The 21,506-nt window shown below is 39.4% G+C and overlaps 1 protein-coding gene across 1 annotated transcript; it reads right to left on the bottom strand.

Moving 5' to 3' along the window:
* Positions 1-13,894: 13,894 nt before the first annotated feature.
* Positions 13,895-21,369, bottom strand: LOC122879369. Its single transcript, XM_044203377.1, has 3 exons — positions 20,420-21,369; positions 17,314-17,460; positions 13,895-14,497 (listed from the first exon to the last, which is right to left on the bottom strand). The coding sequence occupies exons 1-3, from the start codon at positions 21,285-21,287 to the stop codon at positions 14,346-14,348; spliced, it is 1,167 nt and encodes a 388-aa protein (XP_044059312.1). The 5' UTR covers positions 21,288-21,369; the 3' UTR covers positions 13,895-14,345.
* Between the last annotated feature and the right edge of the window lie 137 nt (positions 21,370-21,506).

The raw sequence follows: 21,506 nt of genomic DNA, 5'->3' as shown, positions 1-21,506 counted from the left end.
TTTTGCAGAGATGGAAGTATGGCCAAGATGAAAAGGGCACTGGCATTGGGCTGCCAATGTATATTTGGCATGGAGTTAAAATTAGTTTTAATATAATAATTTTAGTTTGAAGTTTAACAGATGTTATATGTTAAACAAATGCCACCCAAATCTATATTTTACAAGTTGAAAATAACTTTATAAAGCCTGTGATGTTTAATTCATATTAAAATTGTGTCAGAAAGGTGTTGATTTACTGTACATATGGTCATTTTTGATGCTCCTGTTTGTCCTGTTATATTGGATTGCATACTGAAACATTGTTTCTTCATGCCATGGCTAAAATATTAACAAATGGGAGAGCAATAAGAATCCAAAAATGACAGCTGTGCTCAGTTCAAAAAGGGGCTATTGGTATGCCTCTGTTTTTTCAATGGCATAATTATACTGATTCTTCCAGGCATATGGCACTGATGACAGTGACCATTCCCAGTGTTGTTTTACTGGCATATTCATATTCCACTTAAAACTGGCATCACCACTTTGACAATCTACAATGTAGCCAATCGCAAATGACTTGAAGGCTGTTCATGTTGCCTGACCTTTGATTTTAGCGTTAATAAAATATACACTAAATCAATACATACTTGTATCTCTGTACTTTAACAGAAAGGAAGGCCTAACTAGCAACAAACACCAGATTTTTACATAAATGCACAAAGCAGACTAAAGAGGAAGACTATATTAAGGCTGTGCATTGCTCATGAGCGGCACTGTGTAGAAATATCCTGAGAGTTTGTAGCTTCAGAGGCTTTTATTTTACCGTTCTGACGTCAGCTCCCTGGTCAGATGTCTGCTCAACAGATAAAGGCACAACAAGTGTGCACTGAGAGAGCTCTCTTCACACGCTTGATCCTCCAGATACCACTCACAACAGGGGAGGGATGTGTGAGACTCGGGCCAAAGTGTTTTTCTCCTGAGCAGAACCCTCTAGAGCCAGTAACCAATCAGAAAAAGCCATGTCTGCTCCCTGAGCGGTTTGATCCTATCAGACAGAAAAGAGGCACATGTAGTAGTAACCCTGGCAGACTCTGGAGTGTACTGTGATTGGCCACATACAGGCACACACACATACACACATACACACTCTTTACAAGGAGATAGGTAAGAGAGAATGATGGTATTTCTCCAGTTGAGTGACTTAATCTCCTGTTGTTCAAGGCTGCAATGCTCAAGATTCACAGTCCTGTACACTGTACCTGCTGTGTTAGGTGGTGTTACAAAGGGAAAAGACAAAATGTAGTGTAAACACTTCAGTGAAAAGTGAGTTGATCGCAGTTACAGACACAAAAGGGCATGGGTCATTTTTGGTTGAATGACAATTAGAAGCATTTGGCAGCTATGAAAGAGGTTTGATAATTGACTCTGTCTCAAAAGCAAAACTCATCTGTGTACAAATTTCAGCACTGATAACAAAAAGAATGTAAATGTAGAAATATGTATGCGTAGAAGTAGCATACTATGTATATATTAACCTTTTCGTTTATTTCGTTATATTTTGGGATGTATGCTTATTTGCTTTCTTAATGAGAGTTAGATTAGAGATTGATACCACTCATTGCTGTACGGTAAATATGAAGCTATAGCAAGCAACTGGTTAGCTTAGCTTAGCACAATGACTGGAAACATAGTGCTAAGAAACAACTGTATCAGCAACTCCAAAGCTGACTAATTATATCTTTTAATTAATTTTAAGCATATCTTTTTTGTTCAATCTGTAAAAAGTCTTATTGTCACTGTGAGAGAGAGAGACTCCAGGAAGTGACTGTGCCTGGCCAAGATATAGTCATATAACCTCCTGTAAATTTAGCAGATTTTGTTACCTTGGACTGAGCCACATTAGTTATTTGCCCCGGTTTTCAGTCATTGTGTTAAGCTAAAATATACTATCTGTGAATTGAAAACCAACACATAATATGCATATGGCACATTTGCAGCATTTATGTGTTTATATTTATGATCACTATTACATTGAGGCAAGCTTTTGTCTGCTTTGCATTCAAATAAAATATTGGTATCATTTTGTGTAGCTGAAAAGGTTCTGAGCTTAAACTCTGTAAGTAAGCGACCAATAAGGCACAATATGATGCAGTAAGCATTGCTATTACAAGGCTCAGCTTAATGAGTCCTACAAATATCAATAATCATTACTGACCCAAATAAAATAATGTTGGTTGTGCCTTCGATGACAAGGTCACAGCCAGGAAATCCCAGCTAAATAAAGACACGTCCCGTTTAAATTCTTAATTTCTGTAACTGAGTCTGATTTATGAATATTGATGAGGACTATAGGTTTTTTTTCTCCAGTAATTGCAGTTTGTTTTCCTCCATGTCCTTAACAATGTTTATTACCAGCCTTCATCAGTTCTTCAGAATCCCCAATTCATCTCTTCTTTTCCCTCTACCTCTTGTCCTGCTCATACATGTGCTGCTCTTTGTCATTTTATTAAGTGTCAACACTGTGATCATCACCATTGTGAATGAATATCTCATCCAATGTTCCTCTTTTCTTACAGTCAAGTGGTACATTCAGAAGTTTGGATCTGTCTTTGGGACAGTGTTCTACCATACCTTCCCATTTTGCTGACTAAGCCTTAATCGAGGTGATTAAACGTGTAAACAGATTAGAAATATTAATCCTTTGTTGTTTGAGGTGATGGACAGCCCCAAGGTGGCACATTTTGTTTGTTCATTTTCTTGTTGTTAATTTTGTTTCTTTTATCTATACTCTCTGGTGTTTATGTGTGTGGCAAAGGCCTATCTCTCCTGAGATGGTTGGAGATGGAAGCAGTTTTTAAGCTCTCCTCCTTTTTTCCCCTCTCCTTCCCTTCCTCTCCGAGAAGACAGCCGAGTACTGACGACCGAGTACTGTGCCACCCGCTAATCAGCAGTGCTGAAATTAACTCCACGGAAAACCAAACAAACAAAGAAAGGGAAAGATTTTTCTTCTCCGCCTGGACTTGGCAAGCACTCCTCCCTTCCCTGGATCCCTCATTCCTTGTCCGAACGGAGACGAGAGGGAGTGTAGAACAAAGGAGTAAGCATCCCTTTGTTGGGATTAGGTGAAAAGAGAAAGGCGCATGTTTCCCCATCTAATTTAATAACGTGCCTTTGTGCCTCTGAGATATTTCCTTTTTTTTGGTTGTGCTTTGCTGTGTGTGTATTTGTGGTTGAAGTGCAAACCTCACATTTGTGAAATACCCAGGTCGTGCTGATGTGTTGGTATCTTATACCGTGACAAGAGAGATAAAGTGATTGTAAATAATCCACTCTGACCTGTGAAATGGCGGGGAAAGCTTTGAAGACACATGTTTGTGCGTGGATCTCTGTGTCACTATTTGCATGTGTGTTTGTTTGTGATAACGGAGGCTGTAAAAAATAATAACTGCAATCTGCAGCAGTGTGACACACCCTTATGTGGTTTGATTGGATTTGAAATGCCTTTGTTAATTTTCGTTCATTTACAGTTCAGGCGTTTGCACAAAAATAAGCATGACATGAGTGCGCTCTCTATCTCTCTGCACTTGTGTGAGATTTATTGACTCTCCTGCCCTAAACGACACAGTTATATTTCACTGACAGGGTCACGTTCTATGTATGTGTGTGTCATTTTTACAGAATGTCTGCTAAAGTGTGTGCATACGGTGTGAACAAGTATATATGCAACTTCCCTTAATGGATTTAGCTCCTCAGAAAATCATTATGACGGTGCACGTCTGCCACGGCCAACACTGGTGTCACATTTAATTCCTTCCTCTGCACAAACTTCATCTAAGAGCCTTCTTGTCTTCCACGAGGTCGCTTCCAACCTGATGCATCATAATAGCTGGGATTAAAATAATATCACTCCACCCCCTCTGTCTCAGGGTCAGTGGTCCTTTGGGAAAGGGGAGGGGAAGACAATATTTATCACATGTCTCAAGAACCCAATTGTGAACATATTTAGTTTGAGGGAGGGATTTGTGGATGCAGAAGAGATTTGATAGGGATAATCAATCTGCTAATCCCAATGGCCTTACAGGTGGCAGGATAGGGCTTTTGACCTTGTTTCAAGCTGAAAATCAGGGTCTTCAAGAAGAAAGATAAGAGCCCTTTGTCTGTGTCTGTGTGCCATACCTAAGGATGAATTTTTCAGCTTTACAGCCATCTTTTACAACACAGGAAATCAATACAACCTTTACTAATGTTCATTGCAATTGGCTGCTTCTAATGGACCGATTGCCCTCACTCTGAATGTTATTGGATAACACTCACCTTAGCCTGTCTGTATTCCCCTCACTGGAACCAACAGGTTTACGGCTGGTCTGTTTATTTTATTTCATTTTATTTATTTTTGCTTCTGCCCTGTGTATACAGTGTGTGTTTGGGCCCAGAGCCATGCTCAAACTAATCAGTTTTTCCTTGTGCTGACTGACACATAGAAATGTATTTTGAAACACCAGACACTCAGTCAGCAAGACAAAGCGTAGAATAAGAATGAGAGGCGAAAGAACAGGGAAATAAAGAGTGATATGATGAGAGGGTTGGTAATAAATGACTGGTCAAGGTCAATTATCACACCACCGTTGTACTACTCTTTGTACTATTTGTGTTCTGTCACCTACACAGACACACACACACACACACACACAGAGTTGTGCACAGACAAATAAACAAACTGTGACACCTCTGAACCCTCTGCAGGAGTAAATGACTTCTTTCCTTCGGGGTTCACTCCAGAGTGAAAAAATGTTTACAAGTGAGTGTGTGCTGTGTATCTGCGAATGTGTATCTTGTGTGCACTTGCTTGTGTGTGTCCGAGGGAGCGTCTACATATGTGCGTATTGCTGCAGCTCTCAGGCCAGGCAACACAGGTCTCGACCCTGTCATTGTGTGGGAGTAGGGAATAGTGGGAGGCAATGGAGCTGGAGAAAATCAGAACAAGACCTGCTAGAAGCCCCCGTGGACTCTTTACAGCCAGCTAGAGAACAGGCCCGCGGCATGACAAAATATGACACAAACACACCCCACTCCTAACACGAGACAATCAGAGGGGTAGACAGGAGAAGAGAAGAGTTCATTGTTTTCGTATATTATCAGTGTGTCTGGATGAGACTGAGAGTAGAGGGCTGTCAGAAATAGGAAGAGCAAAATGGGAGATGTAGGGAGTGGCGAACAAAACATGTTAATCATCTCCTGGCAGTCCTTTAGAGTAGACTGACCTCATTCTGTCCTGTGCCTGTATGTGTGTAAATGCATGTCCGTGCTATATACGCATGACTGTGTGTGTGTGTGTGTATGTTTGTGTGCAGAGATGGTCATGTCACAGCTAATGAATTAAACAAAGCCTGTGTGGGAGTGTTTAAGTGAGCGCTAAGTGCTTACAGTATGCATTTTACTGGTCTGTGTTTTGTCTGTGTGTGTGTTCTCTCACCTGCACACCAAAGACTATCTTTATCTTTATCTTTGTTGAACAGCTTGACATACAGTAGTGTGGACACAGACATGATCTACATGCCTTGAGTTGTTTGTTCATCATCTATTCGTCCACTGTTACATCTACTTCAGATTTAAAACACACTACAAAAGCAGTAAAAAAGAACAGAACCATACGGTGGTTCCTTCAAAATGTATAAATCATTCAAATCAAACTGGAAGATTTACGTGGAGATGGTATATGTGTTGTGTAGAATGGGTATCACCAAGGCATATGATTGGCTGAAGTGTCATCTGACATGCAAAAAGCACAATTGAATCCCTATGAATTTTTTTTAAATAGATATTCTAACTTGTATCTGGTTTAAAACCCAAACAATCTATAGTAGATCACCACAATATACTAAATTGTTGCATATGTTATTCCTTCAGGGCCAAAAACTTTCCAGGTAGCTGAAATTATTTTTGTTATTAATTGTAAATAGAAATTAATAAATGAAATCTTGCTACTTTCTTGTTCCATCAGAGGTCAAACTAAAGATCTGATTTGCTCCAATAATAACTCACATGCTATTTATGCAAACCTTTAGCAGCTTCACAATAAATCAGTAAGCCTTCGCATTTACCAGCCTAATAAGTTCTCATATCAATGGGTCTGTAAAATCGAAAGTGAAAAAAGCCTTGTCTGTCTCCTGTTGGTGGGTTTGACCTTTGTTTGGCCTTTAGACTATGGATTGGACCTTTAAATGTGTTGGGTCTCGTTACTGGTTACTATATTATCATATAAACTATGTATAGATGAGCTGTTAATTAAGGTTAAGTGGTCTGCTCAGCCTTGCGCTACAGTACAAATGATGTTAGCCAACAGCTAGCTTTATGAGGAGATGCACATGTTTTTTGGACATGAATAAACATAAAAGGTATACGTATGCGCAAGTAAGCAAACATGATGCATGCATGCAAGCATATACTGTCCACATACATGCATATGTATGGAGCAACTGTGCATAAATTCACACATGCAGACACACAGAAGCAGTTCTCTTCTCTAGCCTGACCCTGTAAGCTTGTTGAGCTGTGTGATGTGAATGTGTTATGACACTCTCTGTAGGCATGCAAAATTAAACAGGGGCTCCCACTGGAGGGACCATACATACTTGAGCTGTAATTTCCATTGCTTCATATACAGCAGGACGTGGAGGGCTGTTGCTTGAGTCACTCTCGCACACACTTTTACACACACACACACACACACATAAAGACATTTACACAATATTTTACCACTGAAAATGTAGAGTTTGCATTATGTATCCTTGCTTTTTCCATACCGAACAGCATGTCTTGGCCGCAGACATAACTTAGACATAGACTTTTCTCCATCTCTTTCTCTCCCTGTTTCCCTCTGTGTATTCTCTCATGGTGGGTTTATCCTCAAGTCGTCCTCCATTCTCTAGCCAACCTTCATTGATTTCTCTGTTTTTGCTGTACATGCTATTGTTGCAAACAGCCATACATGTGTGAGAGCTCAAATAAATTTACACATTCATACACAAACATATATACACAAATAAACTCAGTAGTTGGAGCAATCAAAGCTAATTGTGTTAGAGAGATTGAGGACACCTTCAGAGCCAAACAGACTCATCGTTCTGGCCTTTTTTCCTGGATCAAAAGTGAGGAATATATACAAATTTGTAGTGATTGTCATTAAATGAAGGTAAAGTTACTTCCATTATTATCAATATAATGTCTATCTATGAAGGGTAGATATAAAGATGAATCTGTAGTTTCACAAATTCCATCCTGGATGCTTGTTTGCTTAATAAACCTATGATCCTTTTGCTTTGCAGACAGTTTCTTGCACTTCCCTTTCTTCATTACCACCTTGTCATTGTCACGGACACGCCAGGCTCCACAACCCCACATATACAATGCACCCCCTCACCAGAATACTAATCAGAAACACCTGTCACTAATCACACACCTGAGATTCATCTGCACTTCATCACCCCAGTATATAAGCACCTCAGTCAGTGTCCGGTCTTGTTCGCAACAAGGATAGTTCTCTGTACCACAATGTCTTGGACTTCTCCCTAGCAACTACAAGTGTCTTCCCTTCTCCTGAGCTCCCGATCCCTGTCCTGTGTTCCTCCTGTCTCCATTGTGTGTGTGTGTGTGTGTCTTCAACCTCAGCTCTCCACCTTGGTTAGCCAAAGGACGATATCAGTACCATCTCCTCACTGTCTGTTTACATTGTGTGCAATAAAACTACCTGTGTCTCATCTTGGTGTCTCTGGCCTACTCTGTCCGTAACAGTCATCTATTGCTGGTCCATTTACTCTAAAAAATACAGCTGACATTTTAAACCACTGCTTTTGCTCTTTGTCTTTTTTTTATTTAAACTCAACTTAAAATCTTACTGTAGGCAATTCCTCTGTTTTGGCATGTTTGAACAAACGGCATGAAAAGTAATCTTTCAACACAAATTCTTGTGGAAGAACAAATCAAAACTGAACCAGAAGACCTGGGTCAATGCTGAAAAGCATGTGTCTTGTTGAAGAGTCCTTGAGCAAGACACTAAATCCCTGCCATCTTTATTTGAGCTGCTTTGCACTGACCCTCCGCTCTGACCTCCCTGTGTAGGGAGGAACGTGACAAGACAATTTCCTGGTTGGAATTAATGAAGTATCACATTAATACTGAAGAATGCTGTTTGATGGCTGTGTTAAAGAGCCTAAAACAAGTTCAATTGTTCTCTTCCAGCATGTCTCATTTGGATTATTTTTAATGTGATAAAATATTGCTATTTACTAATTGAGCCATGGTTATTGTTATTTTGCATAGCCAGACCACTCAATCTTCATGAAGGCCTGGAGGAAATCTCATCAAAAATCTGAAATAAAAAGACCTTGGATATCCTTGATTGGCTGCGAGTTTAATAACGTCCACTTTCTGAAAACAGCACTTCTGATGATTTTTTTTTTTTTTTGGTATAAAAAACTTTCTCCCTAGTAACATTTATTTTAAGTACAGTACACAGTCCACTGTGTCACCATTTTCAAAAACAACAGTTGTGCATACATTTCTCCAGACGCCCTTTGAGCTTGAAGAGATGGAGGTCTGGCCACAGCTTGCTAAACCACTGATTACTTGTGAAGCATCCATGTGGCTCCTGCAAATTGTAAATTGCAAACCAGAAAAACAAGTGATACAATACTAAAAATTATTTAGAGTGTGCAATTGGTTTATCTGAAGAATATTTGAAAAGACAAAGTTCAAACATGCTTTCTTCTCTCTCATTCTCTATCTTCTCCAGATAAACGAATCACTCATTCTACAGTGTAAGCACTCTGTGTATTCCTTTCAACCTTACATAGCTAAACACGAATGCATGCACGTGTGCCTTTGTCTTTAAATATGCATACCTTCTTTTTCCCACATACAGTACACATATTAGCATACATGCACAGAGTCAAATTCAGTGCTCAGATGCTAAAGATGTCTCCTTTTCATGGATGGATGTCTCCATTCTCATGCATAGAGAATGGCTCATAATGTTCACTGTCTGAACAATAGAATACCTGAGGGTAACTCACCCACGAGGGAACAGTTGATGATGATGTGTGTGTGTAGTTGTGTGCATCTTTGTTTTTCTTTCAGTTGATGTGTGTGTGAGAGAAAGAGAGCGATTGAATGAAATAGATGCAGAGACAGACAAGGAGTGAGTACAAGTGAGAAATGCATTTTCATGTGTAAAATGTCCTCGCTGCACCCACTTGAGAGTCATTGGCAGGCTGAACTTTTTCTCACCTGCGATGTGTTACACTCCACTTGAAATTACACAAGCCCAAAGCAACATCCTGACCCACTTCAAGTAGAAGAAAGCCAGGCCACCTGCAGTAAAAGCACTAAAATGTCAAACAAGTGGTGCACAGTAAAGGTCCAGTAAATATTCTAAAGGAGTGAAAGTGAGAAATGACGAGATGAAATAATTCAAAGGTTATTAAAATGGAAAGAGAGTTAGCAAACGAAATCCGTCTTAAAAGGATGAACGGAATTATTTCAAAGGATTTCTTGTGAGGTGTTTGGTTCAACTAGCCAGAAACGTGAGCAGTCTCATACTGCAAATGTATGGTTTCATCACTTTCAAGGTTTAAGATAAATCAAGGTCTACTCAAGTTTCTTTTGAATATCAGGAATGATTTCACTATCCTGTGGTTGAGTCATTGAGTAGTGTGGAAGAAAACATTACTTTCCCTCAGCTGTGAAGGTCAACTGCAAAAACAAAATTATTCATCAATAATCAATATCAATTTTCTTTCAAATGTAAACATGCATCTGCAGTATAATATTTAAATTCCACTTTGATTTATGGGTTAAATGCTCCAAGTTGAATGTTTTTATAGTGAAATTGGTTATTTTGTCCTCCCAGAGGAACAAGAGCAGCTCATTTGTATTAGCAGCATGACTGCTGTGTCATCTGGGGCCAGAAGATGGTGGAGAGAAAACATATGTATGAAGTCCCCTCGCTTTGATTCTTTTCAACAGAAGACAGAACATCAATTGGCATAATGAAAGTTACATTCTGAACTCCTAATGATGACTTTTTACTTGTAAATATGAAGCATTTAAAACCTCACGTACACTATTATCACTACTTCTGAGGACAGAACCGGGATCCTGTTCACAGTATTATAACTCATGCATTTACTCCTCATGCTCAGACACATGCATGCTGCACTCACACACAGCTAGCTATCTTTTGAAGATGCCAACTCAAAGACATTTTCAAGTAGTGGGAAACACTCATGCACTGGGTCTTATTTTCACTTAATTTCCTTAGTAATATAGAAAAACAGAGTTGTGACTAAGGCCAAAATAATACACATAAAAATCTCTATAGGCAACCTTTAAACATGAGGAGCTTAAAAGTTAAACTGTAAAGATTTTAACTAGTTTGTTTTCATTGGAGATGTGGGTAAGCTGTGCTCATGAGGACAACATTTCTTCTCAGAAACAGACTGTGTTCCAGACTTGGTTTTCAGCCCCTCAGTGTGACTGAAGTTTATGTGAGAGTACCTCTCTGCTCTGGTTTGTCATATGTTAGCAGGTGCAGCAAGTGGTCTGCCCTTCGTCTCAATAGATCACAGGTGCTGGAACTCTGCTCTGCTCTCATTATCAACCCAAATTGAATTATGTAATAAGAGGCCTCAGCTCCTATGAAGTTGAATGGAATTGATCTTGATAAGGAGCAGAGACCCATGAAATCTGCAGGGTCTGTGACCACAGACCAAATAATAAGAAATACTGAGAAGATAGATGAGGCTGCCATGATGAGTACCTGCTGTATGTGTGAGTGTGTGTGCGTGTGTTTGTGTGTAAAAATTGCTTGCCAGTCCAAGGCTCAGTATCATATTTAATAGTCAAGGTATGCTTTTCTGGATTACCTGTGTATGTGTGGGTGTTTGGTAATACTGTGTGTGTGTGTAAGACATTTTTTAACAATCAGGTGTACACCCACAGGGATTGGTGTCATTCAGACATGCACATGCACACACAAACACAATCCTCTGTGTATATGTGTGTTCCTCTGTTAAATGAGTCTCCCAGGCCAGCCAAAGCTGCATACTTGTCCAAAGTACTGTACTTTCATGTCAATTTGCCATTTCACAAGGGGCGGACAACTCACTGCGCCATTCACAATCTATCCTTGGTCCTGGAGGTTCTGTGGCAAAAACTTTTGCATATAGACAAGACTGCTGTTATCTTAATTTCATGACTCGTGTTTTTTAAAATTAAAATCTTATACTTTATATTATTCCACTATATAGCAGTTTCCAATAACTTGTTAAAAAACAACATTTGCCATTTAATTTATACATTTATGGATGCATCTCACATAGAATAAGATAATGCATACAGGTTTTCACAGATTATCATTCCGTGAATTCCTTTTTGTTATGGGGTTTAGTCTTGAAATATGTTTCTGGACATAAATCTTTTTGCAGTGGGTCTATGAGCTGTTGTGAGGGATGATTCATGGCAACAGCACCTTTAAGCGTGCCAGATTGCTTACAGCTTTTAAAGGTTGCATATCGTAATCCTAGTTCTAGAGAGTGGAGCCCTTCAAGATGTACTTTTCGACCAATATGAACAATCCCACCGATTCCCTACCTGATACTGGAAACATGGACTCAGAAATGATTCATGTAAAAATCCTGTTGATTTGGAAAGCTGCAGGAGTCCTCATTTCCCCAAATCTCTACATTGCAAGTGGTGAGTGCAAAGTTAGCACGACCCATACGCCAGGTTTGAAATAAACTGGAACTATCCTTTAAGTGTACTCTCTTCAATGGGCTCATATGGTTCACAGCAGAGTACCCTGAGAGACACCGAAGACTCCCACTGAGGAACAGATTGGTAGATTGCTGCCTCTGTTGCCTCACTAGCTACAAAAAACTGTTTAAAGAAAGGGTGACTCAAGAATGGGCTTTCACCAAAACCAACATGACTAGAGGAAATCGCTGATTGTACACCTTAATGGTAGAATGGAACGGGACAGTGGGTCAAGGACAAGATCCATTGTCTTGTTATGTAACAGTAACTGACATCTTATGATTCTTGTAACACCATGAACAAATTGGGACATTAGAAACCTATAAGCAACCTTGATCAACCACCACAGAATGTATTTGAGAGTTGTGTTATTTAACCTGGGGCTTTGTTTCAACATATTGTGGTAATGTCCTGCAACAAAAGAACACACACAGAACACAGTCAAGTCAAGCTGAGCCAGACAGAAATTATGTACATGCATTTGTCATTTGTGCATGTGCTGGTGCATATGTCTGTATGGTTGTGTTTGTGTGCATGTGTGTATGCTTGCATATATTTGTGTGGCAACTACTGAGAGTAAATAACCACTGAGGTAAGCTGTCATTTGTTCAGATTTTTATTTGGATTGTCTATGTTCCCTTGGCAACTGGTGAAGGGGATTAGTAAGTACTCTGTGTCTGGTCTTAGAGGTCAAGGACCGCTCTCTGTCATTCTCTCTTCTGTCTGACACACACGCGCACACACACACAGACATAAAGCATTTTTTTCTATCACTTGCCCCTGTGCTCTTGGTTTAAAATGCAAAGCAGCAGGAGATTAAAAGCCATAGTCCTGACTGTCGGTCTTCCGTCACCACTGTTTGAAAACACATTTTGTGCAGTCGGTCTGAAGTCAATAAGGTTGCTGGGGAGATAAGGCAAGAGGCAGAAAGAGGAAGAGAAGGTGAAAAGAAAGAGAGGCAGAGAATGGCAGACTTAGGCAGAAATGGTGAAATAGAGATAGTAGAGAGGTCACTGCACAACAACTTCAACAAACTAGAACCCCTAAAAAAGCCACTTGAGCTCTATCTCTGTCCATCTTTCTTCATCCCTCCTCCCACCACCCTCCTATCTCTGAGGAAATAAATGGAACTGGAATAGCTAAGTCGATTGACGAGAACTGAAGGACCAGGGATTTGTCATTAAACATACTTTTGGAATCCACTCATTGGAAAGGAATGTGGACTATGCGTACAATAGGGTGGGCGGAAGTCAATCTTCACAAGAGTGATACAGTGAAATGTAATTACTGTTCAACAATACTTTGATGCAAAGGGGAAGTCTATTTACTGCACCATGGTATATGAATGCAATATATATTTTTTGTCAGTATCAATTCGAAGAATCAGATTTGATAAACTGTAAATGATTCTAAGGACAGCTTCAGAGACATTTGAAGAGCATCAAACACTGCAACTATAAAATGTAAACTACTTACAAAGCAGGCAGATATAAAAGCAAATTTGCAAATAGTCAGATTCAAAGTACACATTGAAACACACACACACACACACACATACGGGTTTATATGTATTAGATGGACATTTTCTCGAAACCCGCCCGGTGGTGGTTTAGATTGGCTACCCTTTCCTGAGGTCTTAGAGCTATGGGAGTTTGGTAAAAACACTCCAAAAATTCTGAAAAAAATTTAGCTCACTTTAGATTTCAGATACAAGCTACAGAACTTCATACACACCACCCTAACACAATTGTGGTTTATGCAGACATTTCTCTTTTGATAAATATGTGACTTATAAGGTCCAAACAAACACTATGGGGTCTTTAAAGGGACAATGATGTCACTTATAAATCACTCCTCATTAACATAAATACACATTAATCTGACAGCACAAAGCATTAATGGGACAGTCATTTTATTATTAATTATTTATTGCATAAAGCTGAAATATCACCATTCTGTTAGACGGTGACACTGAATAACAGCCAGACAGCAGCTTTTAACAGCCAGACAACAGCCTGTCACACAAGTGCCATGACTTTGAACAATAATGTAACAGTTGCTGTATAAAACATTAAGGCATCAGCATAACCACAACACAAAAAAAGTAAAAACAAAAAGAACTGTGGGTTTACAGCTTGTTTTTGTGACTGCCTCTTTGCATAATTCTACCCTCTATCTTGCAAGGAACCTTTAAAATTCCATTAGTTATCAATCTACATATATAACTGAGCTGAAATATCACCATTCTGTTAGACGGTGACACTGAATAACAGCCAGACAACAGCCTGTCTCAAAACACAAGAGCCACAACTTTTTTAAACCACATTATCTTTCCAGCTAAAATCTCGTTCTTATCTAACTTACAAAAACCATTCCTGGAAACAGATTGCTTTATAAAAGATATTAAGGTATCAGCAAAACCACAACACACACACAACACGGTTGCCAGTAGGTTTACAGCTTTTGTTTCAGTGACTGCCTCTTTGCAGCTATTCCACGGTTTCTAACAAAGTCCCTTATATTTTGTGCTGTTCTTTGTGCCAACACAGGGCCTTCTACCAGCTTGCAGTGAGCGCATTCGTTTTGGTGGCCAGTTTTCCTTTACATATGTGAGCTCTGAAATGCCGCATTACTGCGGCAACCTCAGCCTTAGACCACACTTTCTTTGGCACTCTTCTGGACCCATGTTCTTGACCAGCATCTTTTCCTGGAACATATGCAAAGTAGAAATAAATTATTACACAAACCGAAAACAAAATGTGTTGGCCAGTTGGAGCCATCAAAACTTGAGTTCAGATAATGCCACAGTTGACAAGAAATTCCTGTTTACTTGTTTCTGTGAATTCTTGACAACTCGCTTTAGGTTTTCAGTTCATTGCTCACTTGATGCGATTTCACCAATTAGACTAGTCCCCACTAGAGTGAGAACACTTTGGAATGAATTTAAGTAGTCAGAATTTTTTAAAATTACTGTTATACCGTCTTCGCTGTTCATCTATTTAAGTGGCTGAACCTTTTGATATTTGAATGGAGTGAAGTCATTTACAGTGCACTAGTTTTAACTAATTTTTTTTTTTTTTTACTTTTTAAACTTGTTTTAGCTCTGTACTCCCAACACACTTGCAAAAAATGTTAAACTGAGAGTCCGCCCTTAAACCCCAAATTAGATAAAACAGTGTTGGAATTGGGCATGAAAGTTCAATTCAATTTTATTTATATAGCGTCAATTCATAACAGAAGTTATCTCATTGCACTTTTCCTATAGAGCAGGTCTAGACCGAACTCTTTATATTATTTACAGAGACCTCTACATTTTATGTTTTGTACACTATTCTCTTTTTTAATATACTGTATGGTCTTCTGTCTCTTATATCCTTCTTTCTCTTTTCATCCTCAAACCCTAAACCGTTGGAACTGTTTTGAAAAGTGCGTTATAAATAAAGTTTGCTTGATGAACAACCTCTAACACCATTAAAAGGAGCAATATGTAAGAACTGAGACAACTCTCCACCTGTCAAATTCATACTCTAAAAATAATAGATGGGCAGCATATCACATATCAGGTCATAACTGCTGCTAACTGCCATTAGCTAGTTACGAGGCGTCAAGCGGGAGAGCAGCGAGAGGGCAGCGAGAGGAAGGTCGGGCATCAGAGAGGCAGTGACAGCCTGTAGAGCCAGAATATTTATTCACATCTCGGTGAATTAACGATTTATTTCAACCAGAGTTGGTGATTGTTGGAACAGACAGACTAACAAGACATTTTGTTATATTTTGTTTCTGTTGAGTTTGAATGAAGTGTGCTTTATGATGAGTTAAAAAGGCAATTAAGCTGGTCTTAGTTTGGTGAAAGAGAAACTTGTTAGGTATAAGAATATTTCCTTTGACATTCTGTGAGTTTATTATATTTATTTATTAGACAAAAAAATTGGAGAGCTTATGTAACACAGCAAACTCACCGCTCGCAAACATCTCCCAGCTGGAACAACCTGAGCTATTCTATCGGACTATCGCTTCTTGAGGCACAAGTGGTATTACAACACAGGACGGCCGGTGCTTGCAGGTGAGCTTGCTAATGTCAGTAGATATCTCTGCAACACAATACACTGACTCCTTTCACATGACGTCAGAACTGTTACTTCTTCACATTCTTGATAAGATTAGTTAATTTTTTGAATGATTTAAACAAATTCTGGCCAAATCTTACATATTGCCCCTTTAAAGCTGTGTGTCAGCACTTAGGCCATATTCAGAATGACATTAGCACTGCCTGAAAAAAACACACCTTCATTCATGTGAATGGGACAGATGTGTTGACGCAGCATGGGTGCCAACACAGAGGATCCATTGCTGCAACGCAATGTGACGTCATCCAGCAAAGACGCTATATGTTGGCCAACCAAATATGTACAAGCATTTCTGGTACATTACTTTGTAACAACAATGTAATACTACTATTTACCTGGTGATCTTCAAGATGGATGATCAATGATTGTTGCCACGACAACTTTCAAGAATAGTAAAATCTTTCCTAATGTTATGGCGTCTGATAAACCTTAAAGATCTTTTACTCAAACCGATGTAAAGCAAGTTCCTAGAGTACTGAGCCAAAACAATGAAAAATTTGTCAGTGGGTCAATAAATATGTAGTAACTGCACCGTATTTTAATTAGGACTAGTCGAGTCGTTTTAAGACCCCATTCTGACCGACACAGTGATGCATGCCGCATCGGATGTCTATCTGTATGGGTCAACGTGTGTCAGCCTACCCTCCTTCACACTCCTCCTCCAGACAGGCTTGGACATGGGTCTGAGGCTTTGGTGAACTACAAATGCTACCAGGAATGGAAATTAATTAATTGTAACCGACATTTAAATGTAATTTAACCGACTTGTCAGTTTCCCTTCGGGGATCAATAAAGTATTTCTGATTCTGACTCGCCAAAACATGAGAGAGAACGCACTAATGGGCGATCAATAAAGAGGGATCATGCATTTGGACAGAAGGAGGTAACTTAACTTTTATCTGGTAATTATTTGATATAATTCAGTGTCATTTTCCTGATTATCAATGAAGTGTATGTACTCCCCTGCAGACAGTAACAGTGACAAGCAGGGTAAATCATGTGAATTGGTCCAACGAGAGTTGAGTAGACCCACCTCACACTATTGGGGTGCACCTATTTATTCATATTTTTCATAATAGAGTCATTTTTTAGTAATATTAGTAATTTAGTCTTCTGTTTTATTCCATTTTACCTTACGTTTATCTTCTGTTTTAAATCTTATGTCTTTTTATATCGCCTCTTCTTTCTTTTATCTTTTATACCTTGCCCCAATGCCGTTTTGTGTTTAATTTAAACCAGTAAAGGCCTTACCTTCAGAGGAAGAGGGGCAGTCTCATTTACTGTGGACAACACTGATGACACTGGTCCTGCTAAACATATAATTTGACATAGTATTTTTTGAAAGAAAAAATGCATTATATCAACAGAAACACAACTATGAAGTGAGGTAACCTACCAAAATCTCCAGTGTCATCAACCTGCACTGTGGATGTAGAGTCAGCATCCGTAGGCTCCACAGTTCCACACTCCGACGTGGTGACTGCTGTGCCGCTGTCATCGGATTCGCTCCCACTGCCCTCAGCATCACTTAATGTAATTTCATCTGGGAAATGGTATTAGTAAAACTCACATGAATAGCTGGACATAAAACAACAACTTCATATTAGTAACAAACAAAACAAAAAAAGCCTTTAAAAATAAAAAGCCACAGTTCGGGTGTACCAACCCTTTTTAAAAAGACAATTACTAGCCTGTTGTGATGTACAGCAGTAAAAAATAAATAGAGCATTATTCAGCATTTGATCATCTCTGTGGGCTAGCGCTGGGTAAAGGTTGAAATCAATATCATAATTCGGGCTGAAAGGATTCCTCGAGTAATAGCAAGGGCCACAGAGTAGACATAGGCCAGAGAAAGCTACAGAAAGTGTCCACTGTAAAACTGAACTAGCCTACCACAATAGCACGACGTCTATGCTTCAGCATCTCAGCAGAAAGCTTAACGTTACAGTCTCTGCATCCAGTCCACAGAGCGGTCCCAACACAAGGTATATGAAGGCTAATAAAGAATGTAGGCTACGTTAATTATGGCTATATGTAATGGCTAGTTAACAACGTAAATCAGTGTGGTGGCTAGTTATGATGTCCCTAAGTTAGCTGGGTTTTGTTGAAAATATTAACCACAGAAAATAAAATGCTGCAGTCAATTTGTGAAAGCCTGAGCTTCATTCATGTTATAGACAGTTCCTGTCCACTAATTTATGCCTCCTACAGATGCCTCAAAGAAGACAGAAAAGCTTACATTATGCCCGAGCTGTAGTTAGGTTGAAACTTGTAGTTCTGAAACTTAAGTATATACATTGGTGTGCAAAAGTGTTTGCCCCCTTCCTGATTTCTTTTTTTTTTGCATGTTTGTCACACTTAAATGTTTCAGATCATCAAACAAATATAAATATTAGTCAAAGATAACACAAGTAAACACAAAATGGACTTTTTAAGAGAGGGTTGTTATTATTAAGGGAAAACAAAATCCAAACCTACATGGCCCTGTTTGAAAAAGTGATTGCCCCCTAAACCTAATAACTGGTTGGGCCACCCTTAGCAGCAACAACTGCAATCAAGCGTTTGTGATAACTTGCGATGAGTCTTTTACAGCGCTGTGGAGGAATTTTGGCCCACTCATCTTTGCAGAATTGTTGTAATTCAGCCACATTGGAGGGTTTTCGAGCATGCACTGCCTTTTAAGGTCATGCCACAGCATCTCAATAGGATTCAGGTCAGGACTTTGACTAGGCCACTCCAAAGTCTTCATTTTGTTCTTCTTCTTCGTCCGTCAGCCTCACTAGAATGCTGTATCAAATTCACATCTGAATCCATATAAGGTTCAGCTATTATGCAACAGATGTTGAATAGACATTCGCAAACAGTTTGCTCAACTTATCTACACTAGGCCACTCCAAAGTCTTCATTTTGTTCTTCTTCAGCCATTCAGAGACCCCACAACAACATCCAAAGAACTGCAGACCTCACTTGCCTCAGTTAAGGTCAGTGTTCATGACTCCACCATAAGAAAGAGACTGGGCAAAAATGGCCTGCATGGCAGAGTTCCAAGACAAAAACCACTGTTGAGCAAAAAGAACATTAAGGCTTGTCTCATTTTTGCCAGAAAACATCTTGATGATCCCCAAGACTCTTGAGAAAATACTCTGTGGACTGACGAGACAAAAGTTGAACTTTTTGGAAGGTGTGTGTCCCGTTACATCTGGCGTAAAAGTAACACCGCATTTCAGAAAAAGAACATCATACCAACAGTAAAATATGGTGGTGGTAGTGTGATGGTCTGGGGCTGTTTTGCTGCTTCAGGACCCGGAAGACTTGTTGTGATAAATGGAACCATGAATTCTGCAGTCTACCAAAAACTCCTGAAGGGGAATGTCCGGCCATCTGTTCGTGACCTCAAGCTGAAGCGAACTTGGGTTCTGCAGCAGGACAATGATCCAAAACACACCAGCTAGTCCACCTCTGAATGGCTGAAGAAGAACAAAATGAAGACTTTGGAGTGGCCTAGTCAATGTCCTGACCTGAATCCTATTGAGATGCTGTGGCATGACCTTAACAAGGCAGTGCATGCTCGAAAACCCTCCAATGTGGCTGAATTACAACAATTCTGCAAAGATGAGTGGGCCAAAATTCCTCCACAGCGCTGTAAAAGACTCATTGCAAGTTATCGCAAGCGCTTGATTGCAGTTGTTGCTGCTAAGGGTGGCCCAACCAGTTATTAGGTTTTAGGGGCAATCACTTTTCCACACAGGGCCATGTAGGTTTGGATTTTGTTTTCCTTAATAATAACAACCTTCATTTAAAAAATGGATATTGTGTTTACTTGTGTTATCTTTGACTAATATTTTAATTTGTTTGATGATCTGAAACATTTAAGTGTGACAAACATGCAAAAAAAAAAAAAAAAATCAGGAAGGGGGTAAACACTTTTGCACACCACTGTATACACTTTTTTTATAGCATTAGGTATTTGTCTTTGCATTTCAGAAATGTTTTCTTTAAAACCCAGAATGTAATATGGCACTTAAATGCACTAAATGGGTTTAGTTTTGACAGCTAATATTGTATGCAATTTAAGCAATACAATTTTTTTCTAAAAAGGAAAATCAAGTTGTTGTTCATTTTTTCTTTTTATAATTACTATTGCTCTTTAATAAAGCAAAAGTATTCCTTATTCGATTAATCGATGGAATAATTGATAGCTGCAGCCCTATAATTAATAGCTGTTCATGAATGTAAAATGATTACACAATGATAATATTTTCACAATACAATTCCACTGAAACTCCATAAATCATCATGTTAAATTATTGTACAGCCCTACTGTAGGCTTTTTTTGTATTTCTGAACAGTAGTCCTTAGCTCATATTTGGACATGAAAAGCGATCTTTAATTAGAAAAGGTTGGTGACCACGAATATATGACAAGTCTAGATGTCTTTGACTTCAGAAAAAACTAATAAACACTCTCAGAAAATATCTACAAGTGCTAATTTCTGTACAAACCTTCAATTTCAATCTCATCCAGTGATTTCCCCTGCATGCTGGAAAGATGTCCTTTCTCCATTGACAAAAGCAGTTTGGAAATCTTGGCCAGTTGTGTTGTGGGAACTGGCAATCTGTAGAAATCACGGTGAACACGGATGTCGTGACCCAGGAAATCTGCAACCTGATCAAGTTCGTTGTTTTTTAAATTAAGGACTTGTGAGAGTGTGGCGACATGTTTCCTGAGTTGTGTGGACCTGAGGTGCTCAGGGTGCTTTGCTCCACACTGGCTTGCATGAACACGCAAACAGTCCTGTCCTCTGTAGTGGCTCATTGATCTGGGTCTTGCAAACAGGAAGACATTTGTGGCACAAATACCACATTCAGTTCTTTTACTGGCAAGTAGTGACAGAGCATCCACAATGCTTGGTGTGAGCAGAACTGCAACCTTTCTGCCCCTTTTTCCCATAATTTCAATTCGGCTGAAATAGTTGCAGAGCCTCTGTTCAGTCTTTGACAACCCCATGGCAACATCTTCATGGAGCTTTGTGTTGTCTCTCTCATGAAAACTTTTGAGGCGCATTTTTGAAACCTCCCCAGCACGTCTTCGATTGAACACAATGATTTGTGCAAGTGTAACTTTTGCAAGTTGAGCATAGTTCTGAGCAGTGGCCTCCTCCTTCAAGTTGCAAAAGGCACTTTCTACAGATTTCTCAAGGTACCGATGAAGGATCTGAACATCTTCAGTGAAGGGTAATGTTGATGGCTTGTTGTACTTTGCATCACTCAGTGTGTTCAGGGCACGGTGAGACACCAACTCAGGCCACTTGGAGGTGTGCAACTTCTTGAATATCTCAGTGGACCTGATCAGTTCTTCATCTTCGGCCATGAGGGCCCTACAATGAATAATGTTAGAGATTTTCTGTAGTGTATGTCCCAGTTTCAGCGCGAGGCTTGGTGTTAGATATGAGTGTTTTCTTCGTCAAAACCTGAAACTTTCTTTACTGCTTGCACAACTCTCTGGAAGTTAGCAGGTTTAACAGCCTCCTCTAGGTTATGTACTGAGAATTCTGTGCATGCAGACATAACAACAAACGTCCCACTTCAC

The sequence above is a fragment of the Siniperca chuatsi genome, linkage group LG7, assembly GCF_020085105.1.
Source record: "Siniperca chuatsi isolate FFG_IHB_CAS linkage group LG7, ASM2008510v1, whole genome shotgun sequence".
NCBI lineage: Eukaryota > Metazoa > Chordata > Actinopteri > Centrarchiformes > Sinipercidae > Siniperca > Siniperca chuatsi.
This window is presented reverse-complemented; position numbering and strand designations above follow the sequence as displayed.

What these genes read in the sequence shown, in the direction of transcription:
- LOC122879369 (XM_044203377.1), bottom strand. Translation starts at nt 21,287, where the DNA reads ATGGCCGAAGATGAAGAACTGATCAGGTCCACTGAGATATTCAAGAAG. An exon ending in GGATGAGATTGAAATTGAAG is followed by an intron (nt 17,461 to 20,419) that starts GTTTGTACAGAA and finishes ACCATTTCCCAG; the next exon opens with ATGAAATTACATTAAGTGAT. An exon ending in TGATGACACTGGAGATTTTG is followed by an intron (nt 14,498 to 17,313) that starts GTAGGTTACCTC and finishes CATATGTTCCAG; the next exon opens with GAAAAGATGCTGGTCAAGAA.